General features: G+C 41.3%; 1 protein-coding gene across 3 annotated transcripts in view; it reads left to right on the plus strand.

Annotated features, from left to right (window-relative positions):
- RBMS2 (RNA binding motif single stranded interacting protein 2) overlaps positions 1-27,628 on the plus strand; it is a 256,400-nt gene that overhangs the window by 187,328 nt on the left and 41,444 nt on the right. For 2 of the 3 annotated variants that reach the window (XM_053708143.1, XM_053708144.1), the window contains exons 5-11: positions 5,819-5,860; positions 19,651-19,808; positions 21,079-21,158; positions 21,256-21,365; positions 22,592-22,638; positions 23,170-23,263; positions 23,356-23,406. In XM_053708143.1, coding sequence (XP_053564118.1) covers positions 5,819-5,860; positions 19,651-19,808; positions 21,079-21,158; positions 21,256-21,365; positions 22,592-22,638; positions 23,170-23,263; positions 23,356-23,406 — 582 coding nt within the window. The remainder of the gene's footprint in view (positions 1-5,818; positions 5,861-19,650; positions 19,809-21,078; positions 21,159-21,255; positions 21,366-22,591; positions 22,639-23,169; positions 23,264-23,355; positions 23,407-27,628) is intronic. The other variant, XM_053708145.1, reaches the window with a different exon arrangement.

Genomic DNA, 27,628 nt, shown 5'->3' on the forward strand with positions numbered 1-27,628 from the left:
GCATGTTTAATCGTTTTTATATATGCTTTGGTGATAAAACTTTATTGGGGCCTAGTTTTTTCCACATGGCTGGCTTAAATTTTGACTAGAAACAATTTCCACTGTTGTAGTATAAAAGTTACAGTTGGTGCAGTTAAAATTACAAACTGTGACATCCAGCTTCCCTCAAAGGCCCTCTGAATGCTATAGGACAACTCTAAAGGGCCCAAAGGCTTTCCAAAGTCGTTTATTGGGGAAGGTAGGGCCACAGCTTGCTGTGGCAGTTGGTTGTGACTTTTAAAAAACGTCTATTTCGTTTTTTTTATCCGTTTTTTGAACTAAGGGCTTAATCATCCATTTTCAAGTGGGTGTAATGCTCTGTTAGCTTATTATACACACTGTAAAAATTTCGTTTGATTTACTGCATTTTTTCACTGTTTTTCAAATTCTGACAAAATTTGTTTCTCTTAAAGGCACAGTACCGTTTTTTATATTTGCTTGTTAACTTGATTTAAAGTGTTTTCCAAGCTTGCTAGTCTCATTGCTAGTCTGTATAAACATGTCTGACATAGAAGAAACTCCTTGTTTATTATGTTTAAAAGCCATGGTGGAACCCCCTCTTAGAAAATGTACCAAATGTACTGATTTCATTTTATGCAATAAAGATCATTTTCTGTCTTTAAAAAATTTATCACCAGAGGAATCTGACGAGGGGGAAGTTATGCCGACTGACTTTCCCCACGTGTCAGACCCTTTGACTCCCGCTTAAGGGACTCACGCTCAAATGGCGCCAAATGCATCTAGGGCGCCCATAGCGTTTACTTTACAAGACATGGCGGCAGTCATGGATAATACACTGTCAGCGGTATTAGCCAGACTACCTGAACTTAGAGGTAAGCGAGATAACTCTGGGGTGAGACAAAATGCAGAGCATACTGACGCTTTAAGAACCATGTCTGATACTGCCTCACAATATGCAGAAGCTGAGGAAAGAGAGCTTCATTCAGTGGGTGATGTTAATGACTCAGGAAAGATACCTGATTCTAATATTTCTACATTTAAATTTAAGCTTGAACACCTCCGCGTGTTGCTTAGGGAGGTTTTAGCTGCTCTGAATGACTGTGATACCATTGCAGTGCCAGAGAAATTGTGTAGACTGGATAAATACTTTGCAGTGCCGGTGTGTACTGATGTTTTTCCAAATACCTAAAAGGTTTACAGAAATTATTAATAAGGAATGGGATAGACCTGGTGTGCCGTTCTTTTCCCCTCCTATGTTTAGAAAAATATTTCCTATATGCCACCACACGGGACTTATGGCAGACAGTCCCTAAGGTGGAGGGAGCAGTTTCTACTCTAGTAAAGCGTACTACTATCCCTGTCGAGGACAGTTGTGCTTTTTTTTTTTTTAGATCCAATGGATAAAAAATTAGAGGTTACCTTAAGAAAATATTTATTCAACAAGGTTTTATCCTACAGCCCCTTGCATGCATTGCCCCTGTCACTGCTGCTGCGGCGTACTGGTTTGAGTCTCTGGAAGAGGCTTTACAGGTAGAGACTCCATTGGATGATATACTAGGCAAACTTAGAGCACTTAAGCTAGCCAATTCTTTTATTCTGATGCCATTGTTCATTTGACTAAACTAACGGCTAAGAATTCTGGTTTTGCTATACAGGCGCGCAGAGCGCTATGGCTTAGATCATGGTCAGCTGACGTGACTTCAAAATCTAAGCTACTTAACATTCCCTTCAAGGGGCAGACCCTATTCGGGCCTGGTTGAAGGAGATTATTGCTGATATCACTGGAGGAAAAGGTCATGCCCTTCCTCAGGACAGGTCCAAATCTAGGGCCAAACAGTCTAATTTTCGTGCCTTTCAAAACTTCAAGGCAGGTGCGGCATCAACTTCCTCTAATAATAAACAAGAGGGAACTTTTGCTCAATCCAAGACGGTCTGGAGACCAAACCTGACCTGGAAAAAAGGTAAGCAGGTAAAAAAGCTTGCTGCTGCCTCTAGGACAGCATGAAGGAACGGCCCCCTATCCGGGAACGGATCTAGTAGGGGGCAGACTTTCACTCTTTGCCCAGGTGTGGGCAAGAGATGTTCAGGATCCCTGGGCGTTGGAAATTATATCCCAGGGATATCTTCTGGACTTCAAAGCTTCCCCCCCAAAACGGAGATTTCACCTTTCACAATTATCTGCACACCAGATAAAGAGAGAGGCATTCTTACACTGTGTACGAGACCTCCTAAGTTATCTGAGTGATCCATCCAGTTCCAAAGGAGGAACAGGGACAGGGTTTTTACTCAAATCTGTTTGTGGTTCCCAAAAAAGAGGGAACCTTCAGACCAATTTTGGATCTAAAAATCTTAAACAAATTCCTCAAAGTTCCGTCGTTCAAGATGGAAACTATTCGTACCATCCTACCACTGATCCAGGAGGGTCAATATATGACTACAGTGGATCTAAAGGATGCTTATCTTCACATTCCGATACATCGGTTTCTCAGGTTTGCCTTTCAAGACAGGCATTACCAGTTGTAGCTCTTCCCTTGGGATTAGCTACAGCCCCAAGAATCTTTACAAAGGTTCTAGGGTCGCTTATAGCGGTCCTAAGGCCGCGGGGCATAGCAGTAGCCCCTTATTTAGACGACATCCTGATACAGGCGTCAAACTTCCAAATTGCCAAGTCTCATACGGACGTAGTACTGGCATTTCTGTGGTCGCATGGGTGGAAAGTGAACAAGGAAAAGAGTTCTCTATCCCCACTCACAAGAGTTTCCTTTCTAGGGACTCTGATAGATTCTGTAGAAATGAAAATTCACCTGACGGAGTCCAGGTTATCAAAGCTTCTAAATTCCTGCCGGGTTCTTCATTCCATTCCGCGCCCTTCGGTGGTTCAGTGTATGGAAGTAATCGGCTTAATGGTAGCGGCAATGGACATAGTGCCGTTTGCACGCTTACATCTCAGACCGCTGCATTTATGCATGCTCAGTCAGTGGAACGGGGATTACACAGATTTGTCCCCTCAACTGAATCTGGACCAAGAGACCAAGGATTCTCTTCTCTGGTGGCTATCTCGGGTCCATCTGTCCAAAGGTATGACCTTTCGCAGGCCAGATTGGACAATTGTTACGACAGATGCCAGCCTTCTAGTTTGGGGTGCAGTCTGGAACTCCCTGAAGGCTCAGGGATCGTGGACTCAGGAGGAGTCTCTCCTTCCATTAAATATTCTGGAACTAAGAGAGATATTCAAGGCTCTTCAGGCTTGGTCTCAGTTAGCAACTCTGAGGTACATCAGATTTCAGTCGGACAACATCACGACTGTAGCTTCCATCAACCATCAAGGGGGAACGAGAAGTTCCCTAGAGATGTTAGAAGTTTAAAAAATAATTCGCTGGGCAGAGATTCACTCTTGCCACCTATCAGCAATCCATATCCCAGGTGTAGAGCACTGGGAGGCGGATTTTCTAAGTAGTCAGACTTTTCATCCGGGAGAGTGGGAACTCCATCCGGAGGTATTTGCACAACTGATTCATCGTTGGGGCAAACCAGAACTGGATCTCATGGCGTCTCGCCAGAACGCCAAGCTTCCGTGTTATGGATCCAGGTCCAGGGATCCCAAGGCGACACTGATAGATGCTCTAGCACCGCCCTGGTCTTTCAACCTGGCTTATGTGTTTCCACCGTTTCCTCTGCTCCCTCGACTGATTGCCAAGATCAAGCCGGAGAGAGCATCGGTGATTCTGATAACACCTGCGTGGCCACGCAGGACCTGGTATGCAGATCTAGTGGACATGTCATCCTTTCCACCATGGTCTCTGCCTCTGAAACAGGACCTTCTACTTCAGGGTCCTTTCAACCATCCAAATCTAATTTCTCTGAGGCTGACTGCCTGGAGATTGAACGCTTGATTTTATCAAAGCGTGACTTCTCCGAGTCAGTTATTGATACCTTAAGACAGGCACGAAAGCCTGTCACCAGGAAAATTTACCATAAGGTATGGCGTAGATATCTTTATTGGTGTGAATCCAAGGGTTACTCATGGAGTAAGGTCAGGATTGCTAGGATATTATCTTTTCTCCAAGAAGGTTTGGAAAAAGGATTGTCAGCTAGTTAAGCGTCTGGCAGATGTTCCAGACGTTCAGGCATTTTGTCAGGCTTTAGTTAGAATCAAGCCTGTGTTTAAACCTGTTGCTCCACCATGGACCTTAAACTTGGTTCTTAAGGTTCTTCAAGGAGTTCCGTTTGAACCTCTTCATTCCATAGATATCAAGCTTTTATCTTGGAAAGTTTTTTTTTTGATAGCTATTTCCTCGGCTCGTAGAGTCTCTGAGCTATCTGCCTTACAATGTGATTCTCCTTATCTGATCTTATCTTTACTTACAAGCTACTAAAGATTTTCGTCAAACAACTGCTTTGTTTGTTGTCTACTCTGGACAGAGGAGAGGTCAAAAGCCTTCGTCAACCTCTTTTTCTTTTTGACTAAGAAGCTTAATCCGCTTAGCCTATGAGACTGCTGGACAGCAGCCTCCTGAAAGGATTACAGCTCATTCCACTAGAGCTGTGGCTTCCACTTGGGCCTTTAAAAATGAGGCTTCTTTTGATCAGATTTGCAAGGCGACGACTTGGTCTTCGCTTCATATTTTTTCAAAATTTGATACTTTTGCTTCTTCGGAGGCTATATTTGGGAGAAAGGTTTTACGGGCAGTGGTTCCATCCATTTAAGTTCCTGCCTTGTCCCTCCCTTCATCCGTGTACTTTAGCTTTGTTATTGGTATCCCACAAGTAATGGATGATCCGTGGACTGGATACACCTTACAAGAGAAAACACAATTTATGCTTACCTTATAAATTTATTTCTCTTGTGGTGTATCCAGTCCACGGCCCGCCCTGTCATTTTAAGGCAGGTAATTTTTAAATGTAAACTACAGTAACCACTGCACCCTATGGTTCCTCCTTTCTCTGCTTGTTTTCGGTCGAATGACTGGCTATGACAGTAAGGGGAGGAGCTATATTACAGCTCTGCTGTGGGTGTCCTCTTGCAACTTCCTGTTGGGAATGAGAATGTTTTTTAGCAAATTTAACTGTCGGTTTTTTCATATAAATCAAAATGAAATAATAACACAAACAAAAGTATGACGTGCTTTATCCCTTAAGGGTACAGGAACCCCCCCAATTTGTAAAAGTATTAGTCAAATAAAATATATTCAGAAAATTTAAGCCCTCTTGTGAACTCATGTGAGTCATACAACAGAGGGCTACCTAGGTAATTCACTTGACAATCTGAGCATGCGTCTTGCACAATTGCAATTTGATTCCTGTTACGTCACCAACTGTGACAGCTACCACCTATCTGGCAGTGCACCCAGAACTAATTGTTATTCATGTCACTCGTTGGCAAAAGGATGTGATTGGAGGGCAGTCACCAGAGCATTAAATAAGAGGATATTGATAAAGATTTTTATGCTCGGAAATAATTTATTTTAAACTTACAATATGTGATTGATTAATATCTCATATGTGGTTATAACACATAGCAATAGGGTTCATGGATGCATATTACTTTAATGACCCTTCACACCACTTTAGAAACATGAAACATGGTTGGCCAAACTCTAAATGAATACATTGCACAGCCTTTACAGCAAGCTATAAATTGTAGTTCGGATCCAATTAAAATAAATGTGTAGCTAATCCTCTAATTTGCAAGAAGTAAATAAGGGTGCACCATACCAGTGGTCATGCATTTTTTTGTCATTTTAAATAAATGTTGGAATTTCTGTGTGCGCTAAATTCCTGAAGTTCATTGAATGATTTGGATTTCTTTTCTGTTTAGATGTACTTTGGTTTGAAATTTGTTAAAATAAAATATCCAAATGTAAGTAAAATATCCAAATGTAGCATTTGATCTAAAGCTAAATAGTGTATGAAAGCTTTAAAAATATATTTACAATCTTTTCTGTTTTGATGCAATTGCTTCAGATTTTTTGGAAAATTATTTTGAAACGTTTGATGGGATAAAAATAATGTCCATTGCAGGACTTGACAAACAATTAGCACCATGTTGATTCTGGAAATGTATTTCTCTTGTTAAGTGTATCCAGTCCACGGATCATCCATTACTTATGGGATATTAACTCCTCCCCAACAGGAAGTGCAAGAGGATTCACCCAGCAGAGCTGCTATATAGCTCCTCCCCTAACTGCCATTACCAGTCATTCTCTTGCACCCAACGAATAGATAGGATGTGTGAGAGGACTGTGGTGATTATACTTAGTTTCATACCTTCAATCAAAAGTTTGTTATTTTATAATAGCACCGGAGTGTGTTATTCCTTCTCTGGTAGAATTTGAAGAAGAATCTACCTGAGTTTTTCTATGATTTTAGCCGGAGTAGTTAAGATCATATTGCTGTTTCTCGGCCATCTGAGGAGAGGTAAACTTCAGATCAGGGGACAGCGGGCAGATTAATCTGCAAAGAGGTATGTAGCAGCTTATTATTTTCTGACAATGGAATTGATGAGAAAATTCTGCCATACCGATATAATGTAAACTCAGCCTTAAATGCAGTAGCAGCAACTGGTATCAGGCTGTCATGTATGTATATTTCTCCAACATAGGTGTGTCCGGTCCACGGCGTCATCCTTACTTGTGGGATATTCTCTTCCCCAACAGGAAATGGCAAAGAGCCCAGCAAAGCTGGTCACATGATCCCTCCTAGGCTCCGCCTTCCCCAGTCATTCTCTTTGCCGTTGTACAGGCAACATCTCCACGGAGATGGCTTAGAGTTTTTTGGTGTTTAAATGTAGTTTTTATTCTTCAATCAAGAGTTTGTTATTTTAAAATAGTGCTGGTATGTACTATTTACTCTGAAACAGGAAAGAGATGAAGATTTCTGTTTGTAAGAGGAAAATGATTTTAGCAACCGTTACTAAAATCGATGGCTGTTTCCACACAGGACTGTTGAGAGGAATTAACTTCAGTTGGGGGAAACAGTGAGCAGACTTTTGCTGCTTGAGGTATGACACATTTCTAACAAGACTCTGTAATGCTGGAAGCTGTCATTTTCCCTATGGGAACCGGTAAGCCATTTTCTTAGTTTAAGTAAAAGAATAAAGGGCTTCATTAGGGCTTAAAAAACTGGTAGACATTTTTCTGGGCTAAAACGATTACTTTACTAAGTATATTTGGCAGATTATTACTTTTAATAGTTGTTAAATCTTGGGGATTGTTTTAATAAAAACGGCAGGCACTGTATTGGACACCTTTTTCACTGGGGGCCTCATTTTCGCGCCTCTAATGCGCAGTTGTTTTTGGAAAGCATGGCATGCAGATGCATGTGTGAGGAGCTAAGAACCACTGAAAAAGCTTATAGAAGGCATCATTTGGTATCGTATTCCCCTCTGGGCTTGGTTGGGTCTCAGCAAAGCAGATACCTGGGACTGTATAGGGGTTAAATGTAAAAACGGCTCCGGTTCCGTTATTTTAAGGGTTAAAGCTTTCAAATTTGGTGTGCAATACTTTTAAGGCTTTAAGTTACTGTGGTGAAATTTTGGTGAAATTTGAACAATTCCTTCATACTTTTTCACATATTCAGTAATAAAGTGTGTTCAGTTTGAAATTTAAAGGGACAGTAACGGTTTTATTGTAAAACGTTTTTTGTGCTTTGTTGACAAGTTTAAGCCTGTTTAACATGTCTGAACCATCAGATAACGATGTTCTATATGTATGAAAGCCAATGTGTCTCCCCATTTAAATATATGTGATATATTTGTGTCATAATGTCCAAACAAAGTAGGGATAATAATGCCATAGATATGATATTGCCCAAGATGATTCCTCTAATGAGGGGAGTAAGCATGGTACTGCATCATCCCCTTCTGTGTCTACACCAGTTTTGCCCACACAAGAGGCCCCTAGTACATCTAGTGCGCCAATACTTATTACCATACAACAATTAATGGCTGTAATGGATAATTCTATTGCATGCATTGCTCTGTTTTAAACACTGAAGAGCAAGAGGACGCTGATGATATCTGTTCTGACATACCCTCACACCTATCTGAAGGGGCCAGGAGGGAGGTTTTGTCTGAGGGAGAAATTTCAGATTCAGGGAAAATTTCTCAACAAGCAGAACCTGATATTGTAACTTTTAAATTTAAATTTCAACATCTCCACGCACTACTTAAGGAGGTATTATCTACTCTGGATGATTGTGACAATTTGGTCATTCCAGAGAAATTAGGTAAGATGGACAAGTTCCTAGAGGTTCCGGTGCCCCCCGATGTTTTTCCTATACCCAAGCGGGTGGCGGACATAGTAAATAAGGAGTGGGAAAGGCCCGGCATACCTTTTGTCCTCCCCCTATATTTAAGAAATTAGTTCCTATAGTCGACCCCAGAAAGGACTTATAGCATACAGTCCCCAAGGTCGAGGGGGCGGTTTCTACTCTAAACAAACGCACTTCTATTCCTATAGAAGATAGTTGTGCTTTCAAGATCCTATGGATTAAAGGTTAGAGGGTTTGCTTAAAAAGATGTTTGTTCAGCAAGGTTACCTTCTACAACCAATTTCATGCATTGTTCCTGTCACTACAGCTGCGTGTTTCTGGTTCGAAGAACTAGAAAAGTCGCTCAATAAAGAATCTTCGTACGAGGAGGTTTTGGACAGAGTTCAAGCTCTTAAATTGGCTAACTCTTTTTTATTTTAGATGCCGCTTTGCAATTAGCTAGATTAGCGGCGAATAATTCAGGGTTTGCTATCGTGGCGCGCAGAGCGCTTTTGCTTAACATCCCTTTCAAGGGTAAAACACTGTTTGGCCCTGACTTGAAAGAGATTATTTCAGACATCACTGGGGGAAAGGGCCACGCCCTTCCTCTGGATAGGTCTTTTAAGGCTAAAAAGAAGCCAAATTTTCGTCCCTTTCGCAGAAACGGACCAGCCTCAAATTCTACACCCTCTAAGCAAGAGGGTAATACTTCTCAAACCAAGCCAGCCTGGAGGTCGATGCAAGGGTGGAACAAGGGTAAGCAGGCCAAGTCACCTGCCACTGCTACCAAAACAGCATGAAGTGTTGGCCCCCGATCTGGGAAGGATCTGGTGGGGGGCAGACTTTCTCTCTTTGCTCAGGCTGGGGCAAGAGATGTTCAGGATCCTTGGGCGCTAGAAATAGTTTCTCAAGGTTATCTCCTGGAATTCAGGGAACTACCCCCAAGGGGAAGGTTCCACGGGTCTCAATTATCTTCGAATAGACATTCTTACACTGTGTAGAAGACCTGTTAAGCATGGGAGTGATTCATCCTGTTCCATTAGGAGAACAAGGGATGGGTTTTTACTCCAACCTGTTCATAATTCCCAAAAAAAGAGGGAACATTCAGACCTATTTTAGATCTCAAGATTCTAAACAAGTTTCTAAGGGTTTCATCATTCAAAATGGAAACCATTCGAACGATCCTTCCTACCATCCAGGAAGGTCAATTCATGACCACGGTGGACTTGAAGGATGCGTACCTGCGTATTCCTATCCACAAGGACCATTTTCGGTTCCTGGGGTTCGCCTTTCTGGACAAGCATTACCTGTGGCACTTCCGTTCGGATTGGCCGCTGCTCCAGGGATTTTCGCAGGGGTACGAGGGTCCCTTCTAGCGGTGCTAAGACCAAGGGGCATTGCAGTAGTACCTTACTTGGACGACATCCTGATTCAAGTGTCGTCTCTGTCAAAAGCAAGGGCTCATACGGACATTGTCCTAGCCTTTCTCAGATCTCACAGGTGGAAAGTGAACATAGAAAAAAGTTCTCTGTCCCCGTCAACAAGAGTTCCCTTCTTGGGAACAATAATAGTTTCCTTAGAAATGAAGGTTTTTTCTGACAGAGGCCAGAAAATCAAAACTTCTAAGCTCTTGTCAGGTACTTCATTCTGTTCTTCTTCCTTCCATAGCGCAGTCCATGGAAGTAATAGGGTTGATGGTTGCGGCAATGGACATAGTTCCTTTTGCACGAATTCATCTAAGACCATTGCACCTGGGCATGCTCAGACAGTGGAATGGGGATTATACAGACTTGTCTCCGACGATACAAGTAGATCAAATAACCAGAGATTCACTCCGTTGGTGGCTGACCCTGGACAACCTGTCACAGGGAATGAGCTTCCGCAGACCAGAATAGGTCATTGTCACGACCGACGCCAGTCTGGTGGGCTGGGGCGCGGTCTGGGAACCCCTGAAAACTCAGGGTCTATGGTTTCGGGAAGACTCTCTTCTCCCGATAAACATAATGGAACTGAGAGCGATATTCAATGCTCTCAAGGCTTGGCCTCGACTAGCAAAGGCCAAATTCATAAGGTTTCAATCAGTCATCATGACGACTGTTACATATATCAACCATCAGGGGGTAACAAGGAGTTCCCTGGCGATGGAGGAGCATCCGGGGGAGTGGGAACTCCATCTGGAAATCTTTGCCCAAATAACTCAATTATGGGGCATTCCAGACTTGGTTCTGATGGCCTCTCGTCAGAACTTCATGGTCCCTTGTTACGGGTCCAAATCCAGGGATCCCAAGGCGACTCTATTGGATACAATAGTAGCACCTTGGATCTTCAACCTAGCTTATGTATTCCCACCGTTTCCTCTCATTCCCAGGCTGGTAGCCAGGTTCAATCTGGAGAGGGCTTCGGTGACCTTGATAGTTCCTGTGTGGCCACGCAGGACTTGGTATGCAGACCTGGTGAATGTGTCATCGGCTCCACCATGGAAGCTACCTTTGAGACAGGACCTTCTTATTCAGGGTCCATTCGAACATCCGAATCTGGTTTTCCTCCAACTGACTGCTTGGAGTTTGAACGCTTGATTTTATCAAAGCGTGGGTTTTCAGATTCTGTAATAGATACTCTTATTCAGGCTAGAAAGCCTGTAACTAGAAAAATTTACCATAATATATGGAAAAAATATATCTGTTGGTGTGAATCTAAAGGATTCCCATGGAACAAGATAAAAATTCCTAAGATTCTTTCCTTTCTACAAGAAGGTTTGGAGAAAGGATTTTCTGCGAGTTCTCTGAAGGGACAGATCTCTGCTTTATCTGTTTTACTTCACAAAAGGCTGGCAGCTGTGCCAGACGTTTAAGCGTTTGTTCAGGCTCTGGAGTCTTAATCTAGTTCTTTCAGTTCTTCAAGGGGTTCCGTTTGAACCCTTACATTCCATAGATATTAAGTTATTATCTTGGAAAGTTTTGTTTTAGGTTGCAATTTCTTCCGCTAGAAGAGTTTCTGAGTTATCTGCTCTGCAGTGTTCTCCGCCCTATCTGGTCCATGCAGATAAGGTGGTTTTTACGTACTGAGCCTGGTTTTCTTCCGAAGGTTGTTTCCAACAAAAATATTAACCAGGAGATAGTTGTACCTTCTTTGTGTCCGAATCCAGTTTCATAGAAGGAACGTTTGTTACACAATTTGGACGTTGTCCGAGCTCTAAAATTCTATTTAGATGCTACAAAGGATTTCAGACAAACATCTTCCTTGTTTGTTGTTTATTCTGGTAAAAGGAGAGGTCAAAAAGCAACTTCTACCTCTCTATCTTTTTGGCTTAAAAGCATCATCAGATTGGCTTATGAGACTGCCGGACGGCAGCCTCCTGAAAGAATCACAGCTCATTCCACTAGGGCCGTGGCTTCCACATGGGCCTTTAAGAACGAGGCTTCTGTTGATCAGATATGTAAGGCAGCGACTTGGTTCACTGCACACTTTTACCAAATTTTACAAATTTGATACTTTTGCTTCTTCTGAGGCTATTTTTGGGAGAAAGGTTTTGCAAACCGTGGTGCCTTCCATCTAGGTGACCTGATTTGCTCCCTCCCATCATCCGTGTCCTAAAGCTTTGGTATTGGTTCCCACAAGTAAGGATGACGCCGTGGACCGGACACACCTATGTTGGAGAAAACAGAATTTATGTTTACCTGATAAATTACTTTCTCCAACGGTGTGTCCGGTCCACGGCCCGCCCTGGTTTTTTAATCAGGTCTGATGATTTATTTTCTTTAACTACAGTCACCACGGTATCATATGATTTCTCCTATGCAAATATTCCTCCTTTACGTCGGTCGAATGACTGGGGAAGGCGGAGCCTAGGAGGGATCATGTGACCAGCTTTGCTGGGCTCTTTGCCATTTCCTGTTGGGGAAGAGAATATCCCACAAGTAAGGATGACGCCGTGGACCGGACACACCGTTGGAGAAAGTAATTTATCAGGTAAACATAAATTCTGTTTTTACACTTCAGTATTCTGGGGAATGGCACTTCACTGGAATTATACTGTATGCATAAAACTTTAGCCTAATTTGCAGGGACTAGCAACAGGCTTTTTAATAACACTCAATTTATTAATGTTAAACGTTTTTTGCTGGCATGTAAAATCGTTTAATTTTCTAAGGTACTGGGTGAAAAAATGTTTTGGGCACTATTTTTTTCCACTTGGCAGTCGTTTTATTTAATTTATGACAGTTTACTGATCTCTCTCACTGTTATGTGTGAGGGGGAGGGGCCTTTTTTGGCGCTTTTGCTACGCATCAAAAAATTCAGTCAGAAGTTTATTGTCTTCCCTGCATGATCCGGTTCATCTCTACAGAACTCAGGGGTCTTCAAAACTTGTTTTGAGGGAGGTAATCACTCACAGCAGAGCTGTGAGATTGTAGTTGACTGTGATAAAAAAACGTTTATTTCTGTATTTTTATTTTTATTTTTTTTTTTCTGCTATCAGGGTTAGTTATCCTTTGCTAATGGGAGCAATCCTTTGCTAAAATTGTGTTTTTTACAAAGATTTGATGCTATAACTTTTCAGTTTATTAATTTTCAACTGTCATAACTTTTTCTGTGCTTCTTATAGGCACAGTACGTTTTCATATTATAGTAAATTACTTGAAAAGTATTTCCAAGTTGCTAGTTTATTTGCTAGTGTGTTAAACATGTCTGATTCAGAGGAAGATATCTGTGCTATATGTGCTAAAGCCAAAGTGGAGCCCAATAGAAATTTATGTACTAACTGTATTGATGCTACTTTAAATAAAAGTCAATCTGTACAAATTGAACATATTTCACCAAACAACGAGGGGAGAGTTATGCCGACTAACTCGCCTCACGTGTCAGTACCTGCATCTCCCGGTGCGTGATATTGTAGCGCCGAGTACATCTGGGCGGCCATTACAAATCACATTACAGGATATGGCTACTGTTATGACTGAAGTTTTGGCTAAATTACCAGAACTAAGAGGTAAGCGTGATCACTCTGGGGTGAGAACAGAGTGCGCTGATAATATTAGGGCCATGTCAGACACTGCGTCACAATTTGCAGAACATGAGGACGGAGAGCTTCATTCTGCGGGTGACGGTTCTGATCCAAACAAACTGGATTCAGATATTTAAAATTTTAAATTTAAGCTGGAAAACCTCCGTGTATTACTAGGGGAGGTGTTAGCGGCTCTGAATGATTGTAACACAGTTGCAATACCAGAGAAAATGTGTAGGTTGGATAAATATTTTGCGGTACCGGCGAGTACTGACGTTTTTCCTATACCTAAGAGACTTACTGAAATTGTTACTAAGGAGTGGGATAGACCCGGTGTGCCGTTCTCACCCCCTCCGATATTTAGAAAGATGTTTCCAATAGACGCCACCACACGGGACTTATGGCAAACGGTCCCTAAGGTGGAGGGAGCAGTTTCTACTTTAGCTAAGCGTACCACTATCCCGGTGGAGGATAGCTGTGCCTTTTCAGATCCAATGGATAAAAAGTTAGAGGGTTACCTTAAGAAAATGTTTGTTCAACAAGGTTTTATATTGCAACCTCTTGCATGCATTGCGCCTGTCACGGCTGCAGCAGCATTTTGGTTTGAGTCTCTGGAAGAGACACTTGAATCAGCTCCATTAGATGAGATTACACACAAGCTTAAAGCCCTTAAGTTAGCTAACTCATTTATTTCAGATGCCGTAGTACATTTAACTAAACTTACGGCTAAGAATTCCGGATTCGCCATTCAGGCACGCAGAGCACTGTGGCTAAAATCCTGGTCAGCTGACGTTACTTCTAAATCTAAATTGCTTAATATACCTTTCAAAGGGCAGACCTTATTCGGGCCCGGGTTGAAAGAAATTATCGCTGACATTACAGGAGGTAAAGGCCATGCCCTGCCTCAAGACAGAGCCAAACCTAAGGCTAGACAGTCTAATTTTCGTTCCTTTCGTAATTTCAAAGCAGGAGCAGCATCAACTTCCTCTGCACCAAAACAGGAAGGAGCTGTTGCTCGCTACAGACAAGGCTGGAGACCTAACCAGTCCTGGAACAAGGGCAAGCAGGCCAGGAAACCTGCTGCTGCCCCTAAGACAGCATGAATCGAGGGCCCCCGATCCGGGAACGGATCTAGTGGGGGGCAGACTTTCTCTCTTCGCCCAGGCTTGGGCAAGAGATGTCCAGGATCCCTGGGCGTTAGAGATCATATCTCAGGGATACCTTCTAGACTTCAAATTCTCTCCCCCAAGAGGGAGATTTCATCTGTCAAGGTTGTCAACAAACCAAATAAAGAAAGAGGCGTTTCTACGCTGCGTACAAGATCTTTTATTAATGGGAGTGATCCATCCGGTTCCGCGGTCGGAACAAGGACAAGGGTTTTACTCAAATCTGTTTGTGGTTCCCAAAAAAGAGGGAACTTTCAGGCCAATCTTGGATTTAAAGATCCTAAACAAATTCCTAAGAGTTCCATCGTTCAAAATGGAAACTATTCGGACAATTTTACCCATGATCCAAAAGGGTCAGTACATGACCACAGTGGATTTAAAGGATGCTTACCTTCACATACCGATTCACAAAGATCATTACCGGTATCTAAGGTTTGCCTTTCTAGACAGGCATTACCAGTTTGTAGCTCTTCCATTCGGATTGGCTACGGCTCCGAGAATCTTCACAAAGGTTCTGGGTGCTCTTCTGGCGGTACTAAGACCGCGAGGAATTGCGGTAGCTCCGTACCTAGACGACATTCTGATACAAGCTTCAAGCTTTCAAACTGCCAAGTCTCATACAGAGTTAGTACTGGCATTTCTAAGGTCGCATGGATGGAAGGTGAACGAAAAGAAGAGTTCTCTCTTTCCACTCACAAGAGTTCCCTTCTTGGGGACTCTTATAGATTCTGTAGAAATGAAGATTTACCTGACAGAAGACAGGTTAACAAAGCTTCAAAATGCATGCCGTGTCCTTCATTCCATTCAACACCCGTCAGTAGCTCAATGCATGGAGGTGATCGGCTTAATGGTAGCAGCAATGGACATAGTACCCTTTGCACGCCTACATCTCAGACCGCTGCAATTGTGCATGCTAAGTCAGTGGAATGGGGATTACTCAGACTTGTCCCCTACTCTGAATCTGGATCAAGAGACCAGAAATTCTCTTCTATGGTGGCTTTCTCGGCCACATCTGTCCAGGGGGATGCCATTCAGCAGGCCGGACTGGACAATTGTAACAACAGACGCCAGCCTTCTAGGTTGGGGCGCTGTCTGGAATTCTCTGAAGGCTCAGGGACAATGGAATCAGGAGGAGAGTCTCCTACCAATAAACATTCTGGAATTGAGAGCAGTTCTCAATGCCCTTCTGGCTTGGCCCCAGTTAACAACTCGGGGGTTCATCAGGTTTCAGTCGGACAACATCACGACTGTAGCTTACATCAACCATCAGGGAGGGACAAGAAGCTCCCTAGCAATGATGGAAGTATCAAAGATAATTCGCTGGGCAGAGTCTCACTCTTGCCACCTGTCAGCAATCCACATCCCGGGAGTGGAGAACTGGGAGGCGGATTTCTTAAGTCGTCAGACTTTTCATCCGGGGGAGTGGGAACTTCATCCGGAGGTCTTTGCCCAAATACTTCGACGTTGGGGCAAACCAGAGATAGATCTCATGGCGTCTCGACAGAACGCCAAGCTTCCTCGTTACGGGTCCAGATCCAGGGATCCGGGAGCGGTTCTGATAGATGCTTTGACAGCACCTTGGACCTTCGGGGTGGCTTATGTGTTTCCACCCTTCCCGATGCTTCCTCGATTGATTGCCAGAATCAAACAGGAGAGAGCATCAGTGATTCTAATAGCGCCTGCATGGCCACGCAGGACTTGGTATGCAGATCTAGTGGACATGTCATCCTGTCCACCTTGGTCGCTACCTCTGAAACAGGACCTTCTGATCCAGGGTCCCTTCAAACATCAAAATCTAATTTCTCTGAAGCTGACTGCTTGGAAATTGAACGCTTGATTTGATCAAAACGTGGTTTTTCTGAGTCAGTTATTGATACCTTAATACAGGCTAGGAAGCCTGTTACCAGAAAGATTTACCATAAGATATGGCGCAAATACTTATATTGGTGCGAATCCAAGAGTTACTCATGGAGTAAGGTTAGGATTCCGAGGATATTGTCTTTTCTACAAGAAGGTTTAGAAAAGGGTTTATCCGCTAGTTCCTTAAAGGGACAGATTTCAGCTCTGTCCATTCTTTTACACAAACGTCTGTCAGAAGTTCCGGACGTTCAAGCTTTTTGTCAGGCTTTAGCTAGGATCAAGCCTGTGTTTAAAATTGTTGCTCCACCATGGAGTTTGAACTTAGTTCTTAATGTTTTACAGGGGGTTCCGTTTGAACCCCTTCATTCCATTGATATCAAGTTGTTATCTTGGAAAGTTCTGTTTTTAATGGCGATTTCCTCGGCTCGAAGAGTCTCTGAGTTATCTGCCTTACATTGTGATTCTCCTTATCTGATTTTTCATTCAGACAAGGTAGTTCTGCGTACTAAACCTGGGTTCCTACCTAAGGTGGTCACTAACAGGAATATCAATCAAGAGATTGTGGTTCCATCTTTGTGTCCTAATCCTTCTTCGAAAAAGGAACGTCTGCTACACAATCTAGATGTAGTCCGTGCCCTGAAATTTTATCTACAGGCAACTAAGGATTTTCGGCAAACGTCTTCCCTGTTTGTCGTTTATTCTGGTCAGAGGAGAGGTCAAAAAGCTTTGGCTACCTCTCTCTCCTTTTGGCTTCGTAGCATAATACGGTTAGCCTATGAGACTGCTGGACAGCAGCCTCCTGAAAGAATTACAGCACATTCTACTAGAGCTGTGGCTTCCACTTGGGCCTTTAAGAATGAGGCTTCTGTTGAACAGATTTGCAAGGCTGCAACTTGGTCTTCTCTTCATACTTTTTCCAAATTTTACAAATTTGACACTTTTGCTTCTTCGGAGGCTGTTTTTGGGAGAAAGGTTCTTCAGGCAGTGGTTCCTTCCGTATAAAGAGCCTGCCTGTCCCTCCCGTCATCCGTGTACTTTAGCTTTGGTATTGGTATCCCATAAGTAATGGATGATCCGTGGACTGGATACACTTAACAAGAGAAAACATAATTTATGCTTACCTGATAAATTTATTTCTCTTGTAGTGTATCCAGTCCACGGCCCGCCCTGTCACTTTAAGGCAGGTAATTTTTCCATTAAACTACAGTCACCACTGCACCCTATGGTTTTCCTTTCTCTGCATGTTTTCGGTCGAATGACTGGTAATGGCAGTTAGGGGAGGAGCTATATAGCAGCTCTGCTGGGTGAATCCTCTTGCACTTCCTGTTGGGGAGGAGTTAATATCCCATAAGTAATGGATGATCCGTGGACTGGATACACTACAAGAGAAATAAATTTATCAGGTAAGCATAAATTATGTTTTCTTGCTACTAACTTTTGGTTATTATACATATTAGGGATGCACCGATACCGATACCAAGTATTTGCATGAGTACTTGTACTCGTGCAAATGCACCGATACTTAAACTGATACCTCTACTTCCTACCCATATGTTATCTTGTGGCGTTTTTTCAAACTGCATGTTCCCATTTCATTTTAAACTTTAAAGTGGAGACTAAACTAAAAATTGTTTACTACTGTTCTGCCAATACAAATTGCTGTTATTTGTATTATTGTAGGAGAGATCACTGAACCTCGTTCAGACAAACCCCTAAAGTACTGGTCAGTTAATAAACAGATTTCCAGCTCTGGCTAAAAAGGCCCAAAAATATCTTTCTGCCCCATGCAGTAGTGTGGAAAGTGAAAGACTGTTCAACTTAGAGTCAAACCTCCATACAAATGTCAGATTGATGTTATATAACAGCCCTACAACCCAATTGCATCACCCCTTTAAATGTAATATTTTATTGTAATATTTTTTATTTATAAACATGTTCAGTGATCTTTTTTATTATTTCATAATGTCTTTTGAATTACAGCCATTTATAATTATAAAGAAGGAATCTTAAATAATTAGTCTGTATTGTGCTTGGTAAACTGTCACATGACATTAAAAAAAGTATCGGTAATTGGTATCGGCGAGTATTTGAAAAACAAGTATCAGTACTTGTACTCAGTCATAAAAAAATGGTATTGGTGCAACCCTAATACATATATCTAAATACAACCCACTTCCCCTTATTTAATTCCTTCAAAGGGTGTATCTGGCTTATCAATTATTTTGATAGCTCCTAAATTTGAAATACATTAGTTAACCTTAAGTCCAAGAGGCAATTCATTCTATAATTTGATTGGCATACTTTTTATGTTTGTTTATCCGTACTGCACACAATACCTGGTGTATTCTGTAACATAAGAAAAATGACACTTGACAAAGAAATCCAGTGTAGTTGCTTTGTCTACGCAAATAACAAACCAAAAATAATACAATAGCTCAGAGCTACCTCATTTTGAAGCTAAAGTGATGTAAATAAAGACCATTCATTTTTTTCTAAGGTTACTGGGCAGCACAGGGTCATTTTTTTAAGCGGAATTTTCTAGGTGGGAGGAGATGCTGGTTCAAGTTCCAGGTCAGCTTCCAAATAAACCCTTGTAGTTCTGAAATGTCAGCCTCTGTTCTATTTTGGTCTCATCCTGTTTAACAAGTTCAGTTAGGGAAGTTATTCTTTTGTAAATTGATTGATTCATGGCATGTAACCAAATGTCTTTATTTTAATGCTCTCTTTTGTAAATTGATTGATTCATGGCATGTAACCAAATGTCTTTATTTTAATGCTCTCTTTTTTTAAAATATTCTTCATAATACTTGTGCCTTTATTTTTTAAAAACAGATGATTAGGTCAACAGCAGTCTTCTTCGGCTCCTGGGTGGTACTTTGTGTTTAAGCCCTTTGCGTCAAGTTTACATAAATAAGATAGAGAGGGCAAGGAAACTGCATCAATCTATCAAAGATAATCCAACACACACATTAGTCCCCTATTGTGATTAGTTTCTTCTTTTAAATGAGGGGTCATGTAAACTTCTAGATATATCATGGTTATTGAAGGTTAATGAGAAATGGCTTGCTTTGTTGCCACAAATCTGTGGCTATATATTGTTTTATTTACATAGACTGACATTAATATGGTTAGGACATTTTTTTTGTCTCCCTGCATCTGCGCCCATGTATCTCCATGGATAAACCTAATATGTCAGTAACGGGGCATCTTTGTATTATTAATTGTGCATGCAACCTTTTACTGCTGTTGTGATTCAGATGTTAACAGAGTTCATTTAATTAGTTTCTGTTGCATGTAGTAAGACCTCCCTTTGCGTTCCTGTGACACAGTGCTGAGCCTGATTGAGTAGCATTTTGTCATCTCTCTTCACAGCAACAGGAGCAGGACCCTACAAACCTGTACATCTCCAACCTGCCGGTCAGTATGGATGAGCAAGAGCTGGAAACTCTACTGAAACCTTTTGGACAGGTCATATCCACTCGCATTTTACGGGACGCCAATGGAACTAGTCGAGGGGTGGGCTTTGCAAGGTGAAAAGCAAAGTGTTATGCTGTATTATTCAGATTAGGACACTTTTCATGAACCAGTTTTTATCTTGCGTATGACATACAGGAGAACTTTTGTAGTGAAGCTGACTTTAATTGTAAGAAAATCCTATTTCTATAAAATACCAGAAAGGCCTGCAGTGCGCCCTCAAGCAATGCACTGGGAACCTTTGGAATCCAAGGAGTTAAACTTGCACCATGACAAAGTTATGAAGATGATATAGTGTTGTAACAAAAATAATAAAACCCCTTCAATGCAAAGCATTGAAAATGATGTATGCACCACTTTTCCATAATAGAAATAAAATCTTACCTAATTTTAAAGCCTTTAAACCCCCCATACACACACATACTCACACATACATACACATATATACACACACATACATACATACATACAAACACATACATACATACACATATATACACACACATACATACAAACACATACATACATACACATATATACACACATACATACATACATACAAACACATACATACATACACATATATACACACACATACATACAAACACATACATACATACATATACATACATACACACATACACACACACACACACACACACACACATACACATATATATATATATACACACACATACTCACACATACATACACATATATACACACACATACATACATACATACACATACATACATACACATATATACACACACATACATACAAACACATACATACATACACATATACATACATACACACATATATACACACACACACACATACACATATATATATATATATACATACATACATATACGCACACATATATATACACACACACACCGACACATATACACACACACACCGACACATACACACACAAACACAAGACCCACTCTCGTACATTTGTTTAAGTAAGCTATGGCTAAAAAGCCAATCAGACAGTATTGTGAGAGCCATTGTTCTCAATTGCAATAAGCTTGTGTAAAAAAAGCTAAAAAATACGATATTATAGCAAAAATCTGCATGCAAATTAGTTTTTTGTTGGTTTCATGACAGAATATAAAGGAGACTGCAGGTGATGATCTGCAGCTGAATTGTTTCCTCTTGTTATGAAGGTCTCTCTCTCTTATATATATATATATATATACACACACAGAAAAGGCACAAATAGGAGATCTATTTATTATTGTAATAAGTTATTTGATATGAGAATGGGGCATCATCATTTTATGTTCAGGGGCTAATCATTGTCTCATTTTCAGAATGGAGTCCACGGAGAAATGCGAAGCTGTGATTAATCACTTTCACGGCAAATATATTAAAACACCCCATGGGGTCCCAGGTAAGAAGTTGTCAACACAGTTATTTCTGCCCACTGCTTCACTGCCGCCTGGTAAAATAATGTGTCTAATTATATTTACTTCTTCTTGACTATTTAGCCCCACAGGAGCCTTTGCTTTGCAAGTTTGCAGATGGGGGGCAGAAAAAGAGACAAACGCAGGGGAAGTATATTCAGAATGGGCGTGGCTGGCCACGAGAAGGAGAGCCGGTAATGAACTAATTTATAGCTCTTGTTTTTACTTCAATTCAAATTTTTTTCCTTTTTCATCCATCTTTTCTATCATCCTCTTAATCCCAATTTTCCATTAATTTTATTTTATTAATAATTGGGTTTTTTTTTTTTTTTTTTTTTTTTTTTTAAATAATCTTTTATTGAGAACCATAAAATGCATCCAAAAATAGCATAGGGGGAAAAAAAGACCAATACAGATACAACTGTCGTTATGACACAAGTGACAAAGATATAAGAATATATAATCCGTCAGTCATATATTGCACAATAGGAACATTAAGTATTATAAGGTCATATACATTTAGGAACTCATATTTTAATAAAATAATCAAATATAGCTTATTAACCAATGACTAATATACCAGTCCTTTATGGACCAACCTGATACAGGCAAAGTTAATCTTATAGCTGTGATAGTCATAAAAAAGATAACTAAATCAATTGCAACTTAATGATATAGTGTGGTGGTGCCTAGTGTGGACAAACCATGAAAACATGACATATTGCCTAATCTACTATCAATCGCTATCTATCTCCTTATATATTCCAACAACCTTTGAGGAGGAAAAAAAAAGGGGGGGGGGGAGGGGAAAGAAGGGGAGGGAAAGGAAATTTTAAGTTTCAAGAGGCCTGATTAATTGGTACTAACCAGACAGGGGTAACCCGAAAGTAGCTACTATTGTGAAACTAGTGAGGGATACATACTTCCACGTCTAATTGGGTGGTTTCCTGTTTTTTTCTTTTTAACATGTCATGCGCAGGTACCGTACAGAATGCACAAACAGTTTCTCTAGTGAAGCTAGTAGAGATGCAGAATGAAGTACTCACTGGCTGATAGGAACAACCCCCACTGTAGTATTGGTTGGCAGGAACAAGCCTTTACACTCCTAAAAACAACAATTTTTATCTATATGTGTTTATAGAAAATGTCCTGAGTACAGCATATTTGTCTTTGCTTTCTTAGTTGGTGCAATTCACCAGATGTTACTGCATTTCCCATGATATTCTAATACAAAATGATATGTGACAGAACATACCATTGTCATATAATTGTATGGTACACATCCCCTGCATAGACCAGCAGCAATGCTTTTGATTGCAAACACTTTATTGTTTAGATTTTGTTCTCTTATTTGTTTTAGACGCAGCAAATAAAAACTATTTTCCATGTCACTTTAGCTATGTTTCTTTTCTTTATTAAGGGTGGAATGACTTTGACATATGATCCTACGACTGCTCTTCCAAATGGGTACGTTATCCAGCTTTATCAGTTAAAGGGACATTGTGCTCTTAAGATTTTCTCTCCTTTAATGTGTTCTCAATGGTCTATTTTACCTGCTGGAGTGACTTTAATTGTTTACATTAGCATAGCTGCTTTTGCCTGTTTTATCCCGGCCTGTACTGAAAATATGAACAACAAACATTTTCTATGTAAAGAAAAGATCCCAGTAGGGGGTATGAGGGAGAGATTTTGTATGTGAAATAGCAGGTTGCGATTATTCAATATGCCCAGCCATAATTAGCAATTCAGTACCTAACACAAATAACATTACCAGGTCTGCTTTATTTGCAGGCTCAGTCCATTGTTTTGGGCATAACCTAGGTGAAGGTTTTAATGAGAAAAACGTAATACAAAAATAAACATGAAGGAACAATTTCCCATGCATTTAATATTCTTAAGTTGGTATAGCAAGTCATTTAGAACATAATAAGGGAAATACAGTGTCCCCTTCACTTTTGTATGTTGCTCTTTTAATGACCATTGATCTTTCTGTTCCAGGTTCTACACAACCCCATACAGTATTGCCCCTAACCGGATGATAGCTCAGACAGCCCTGTCACCTTACTTGCCCTCACCTGTGTCTTCTTATCAGGTTAGCATTTCCTACTCATGCCAAAACTGACACCTTAAAGGGTTTAACATGAACTAAAACAATACTCCTTTCCTCCCATTCTCTCTTTTTAGGTTCACAATCCCTCCTGGATGCATCATCAATCTTACCTCATGCAGCCTGCAGTAAGTAATTACTCATTTTTCTTCTGGTGATCAACACATGACCTCTAAACACAGAGGGGTGGCTTAAAGGGACAGTAAGCACCTTGTAATTACAAGACATTTCTGTCACGTTGCAATAGAATAATATATCGACCAAGTCTTAACGTTTTCTAAACAAATTAACATCCTTTTTACTGCAATTGTTTGTTAATGGAAAAACTCCACCCACCATTTGCCTTATTTGGAGGAGCCAATCTGGGCTTTAGTCTGCAGACAACAAGGCTAGCTACAGTCATAATGTTCGTATAAAGTGCATTGTTTTACAGTTGTTATCTGATAAATCCAATTATGGATAGATATGTAGTAGAGCTAGCCTTGAGAAGACAGCTGGGTGCATTTTAAGTTCTGAGAGTTTCAGAGCTAAATTACATTAAAGGGGGCAAAATAAATTATGAAAGTATACTGCAAAGTTATTTCATTATGGATAAACATTTTATACAACAATGTTTCTTCTGTTATGTGTGATCAGTCCACGGGTCATCATTACTTCTGGGATATAACTCCTCCCCAACAGGAAATGCAAGAGGATTCACCCAGCAGAGCTGCATATAGCTCCTCCCCTCTACGTCAGTCCCAGTCATTCTCTTGCACCCAACGACTAGATAGGATGTGTGAGAGGACTATGGTGATTATACTTAGTTTTTATGACTTCAATCAAAAGTTTGTTATTTTACAATAGCACCGGAGCGTGTTATTACTTCTCTGGCAGAGTTTGAGGAAGAATCTGCCAGAGTTTTTTACTATGATTTTAACCGGAGTAGTTAAGATCATATTGCTGTTCTCGGCCATCTGAGGGAGGTAAAGGCTTCAGATCAGGGGACAGCGGGCAGATGAATCTGCATTGAGGTATGTAGCAGTTTTTATTTTCTGAATGGAATTGATGAGAAAATCCTGCCATACCGTTAAAATGACATGTATGTATACACTTCAGTATTCTGGGGATGGTATTTCACCGGAACTACTCTGCTAAAGGTCACTAATACTTTTAATAACTATTTATCATGTTAAACGTTTTTGCTGGAATGTAGAATCGTTTACATTGCTGAGGTACTGTGTGAATAGATATTTGGGCATTATTTTCCACTTGGCAGTTTTTTGCTTGTAATTGTGACAGTTTCGTTTCTCTTCACTGCTGTGTGGGAGAGGGAGGGGCCGTTTTTGGCGCTCTTTACTACGCATCAAAAAATTCCAGTCAGCCACTTTTATTTTTCCTGCATGATCCGGTTCATCTCTGACAGATCTCAGGGGTCTTCAAACTTCTTTGAAGGGAGGTAACTTCTCTCAGCAGAGCTGTGAGAATTCTTATAGTGACTGTGCATAAAAACGTTGCTTTGTACTTTTTATGTCAAATTTAATTATTGTTATTTTACTAATGGGAACAAACCTTTGCTAAGAGTTGTGTTGTTTTTAAGTTTGATGCTATAACTGCTTTTTCAGTTCATTATTTCAACTGTTATTTAATCGTTTAGTACCTCTTTGAGGCACAGTATTTTTTTGCTAAAAAAGATTATAACCAAGTTGTAAGTTTTTTGCTAGTGTGTTAAACATGTCTGACTCAGAGGAAGATATCTGTGTCATTTGTTCCAATGCCAAGGTGGAGCCCAATAGAAATTTATGTACTAACTGTATTGATGCTACTTTAAATAAAAGTCAATCTGTACAATGTGAACAAATTTCACCAAACAGCGAGGGGAGAGTTATGCCGACTAACTCGCCTCACGCGGCAGTACCTGCATCTCCCGCCCGGGAGGTGCGTGATATTATGGCGCCTAGTACATCTGGGCGGCCATTACAGATAACATTACAAGATATGGCTACTGTTATGACTGAAGTTTTGTCTAAATTACCAGAACTAAGAGGCAAGCGTGATCACTCTGGGGTGAGAACAGAGTGCGCTGACAATGCTAGGGCCATGTCTGATACTGCGTCACAGCTCGCAGAGCATGAGGACGGAGAGCTTCATTCTGTGGGTGACGGTTCTGATCCAAACAAATTGGACTCAGATATTTCAAATTTTAAATTTAAATTGGAGAACCTCCGTGTATTACTAGGGGAGGTCTTAGCAGCTCTTAACGATTGTAACACCGTTGCAATACCAGAGAAACTGTGTAGGTTGGATAAATACTTTGCGGTACCGGCGAGTACTGACGTTTTTCCTATACCTAAGAGACTAACTGAAATTGTTACTAAGGAGTGGGATAGACCCGGTGTGCCGTTCTCACCCCCTCCAATATTTAGAAAGATGTTCCCAATAGACGCCACCACTAGGGACTTATGGCAGACGGTCCCCAAGGTGGAGGGAGCAGTTTCTACTTTAGCTAAGCGTACCACTATCCCGGTGGAGGATAGCTGTGCTTTTTCAGATCCAATGGATAAAAAGTTAGAGGGTTACCTTAAGAAAATGTTTGTTCAACAAGGTTTTATATTACAACCCCTTGCATGTATCGCGCCGATTACGGCTGCGGCAGCATTTTGGATTGAGTCGCTGGAAGAGAACCTTAGTTCATCTACGCTAGACGACATTACGGACAGGCTTAGAGTCCTTAAACTAGCTAATTCTTTCATTTCGGAGGCCGTAGTACATTTAACTAAACTTACGGCTAAGAACTCAGGATTCGCCATACAGGCACGTAGGGCGCTGTGGCTAAAATCCTGGTCAGCTGATGTGACTTCTAAGTCCAAATTACTTAATATACCTTTCAAGGGGCAGTCTTTATTTGGGCCCGGTTTGAAAGAAATTATCGCTGACATTACAGGTGGTAAGGGCCACGCCCTACCTCAAGACAAAGCCAAAGCTAAGGCTAGACAGTCGAATTTTCGTCCCTTTCGGAATTTCAAAACAGGAGCAGCATCAACCTCCACTGCACCAAAACAGGAAGGAGCTGTTGCTCGTTACAGGCAAGGCTGGAAGCCTAACCAGTCCTGGAACAAGAGCAAGCAGGCCAGGAAACCTGCTGCTGCCCCAAAGACAGCATGAACCGAGAGCCCCCGATCCGGGACCGGATCTAGTGGGGGGCAGACTCTCTCTCTTTGCCCAGGCCTGGGCAAGAGATGTTCAGGATCCCTGGGCTCTAGAGATCATATCTCAGGGATACCTTCTAGACTTCAAATTATCTCCCCCAAGAGGGAGATTTCATCTGTCAAGGCTGTCAACAAACCAGATAAAGAAAGAAGCGTTTCTACGCTGCGTACAAGATCTGTTATTAATGGGAGTGATCCATCCGGTTCCGCGGTCGGAACTAGGACAAGGGTTCTACTCAAACCTGTTTGTGGTTCCCAAAAAAGAGGGAACTTTCAGGCCAATCTTAGATTTAAAGATTCTAAACAAATTCCTAAGAGTTCCATCGTTCAAAATGGAAACTATTCGGACAATCTTACCCATGATCCAAGAGGGTCAGTACATGACCACAGTGGATTTAAAGGATGCTTACCTTCACATACCGATCCACAAAGATCATCACCGGTACCTAAGGTTTGCCTTCTTAGACAGGCACTACCAGTTTGTAGCTCTTCCATTCGGTCTGGCTACGGCTCCAAGAATCTTCACAAAGGTTCTGGGTGCCCTTCTAGCGGTACTAAGACCGCGAGGGATTTCGGTAGCTCCGTACCTAGACGACATTCTAATACAAGCTTCAAGCTTTCAAACTGCCAAGTCTCATACAGAGTTAGTTCTGGCATTTCTAAGGTCGCATGGATGGAAAGTGAACGAAAAGAAGAGTTCTCTTTTTCCTCTCACAAGAGTTCCATTCTTGGGGACTCTTATAGATTCTGTAGAAATGAAGATTTACCTGACAGAAGACAGGTTAACAAAGCTTCAAAATGCATGCCGCGTCCTTCATTCCATTCAACACCCGTCAGTAGCTCAATGCATGGAGGTGATCGGCTTAATGGTAGCGGCAATGGACATAGTACCTTTTGCACGCCTACACCTCAGACCGCTGCAATTATGCATGCTAAGTCAGTGGAATGGGGATTACTCAGATTTGTCCCCTACTCTGAATCTGAATCAAGAGACCAGAAATTCTCTTCTATGGTGGCTTTATCGGCCACACCTGTCCAGGGGGATGCCATTCAGCAGGCCAGACTGGACAATTGTAACAACAGACGCCAGCCTACTAGGTTGGGGCGCTGTCTGGAATTCTCTGAAGGCTCAGGGACTATGGAATCAGGAGGAGAGTCTCCT

The sequence above is a fragment of the Bombina bombina genome, chromosome 3, assembly GCF_027579735.1.
Source record: "Bombina bombina isolate aBomBom1 chromosome 3, aBomBom1.pri, whole genome shotgun sequence".
Classification (NCBI taxonomy): Eukaryota; Metazoa; Chordata; class Amphibia; order Anura; family Bombinatoridae; genus Bombina; species Bombina bombina.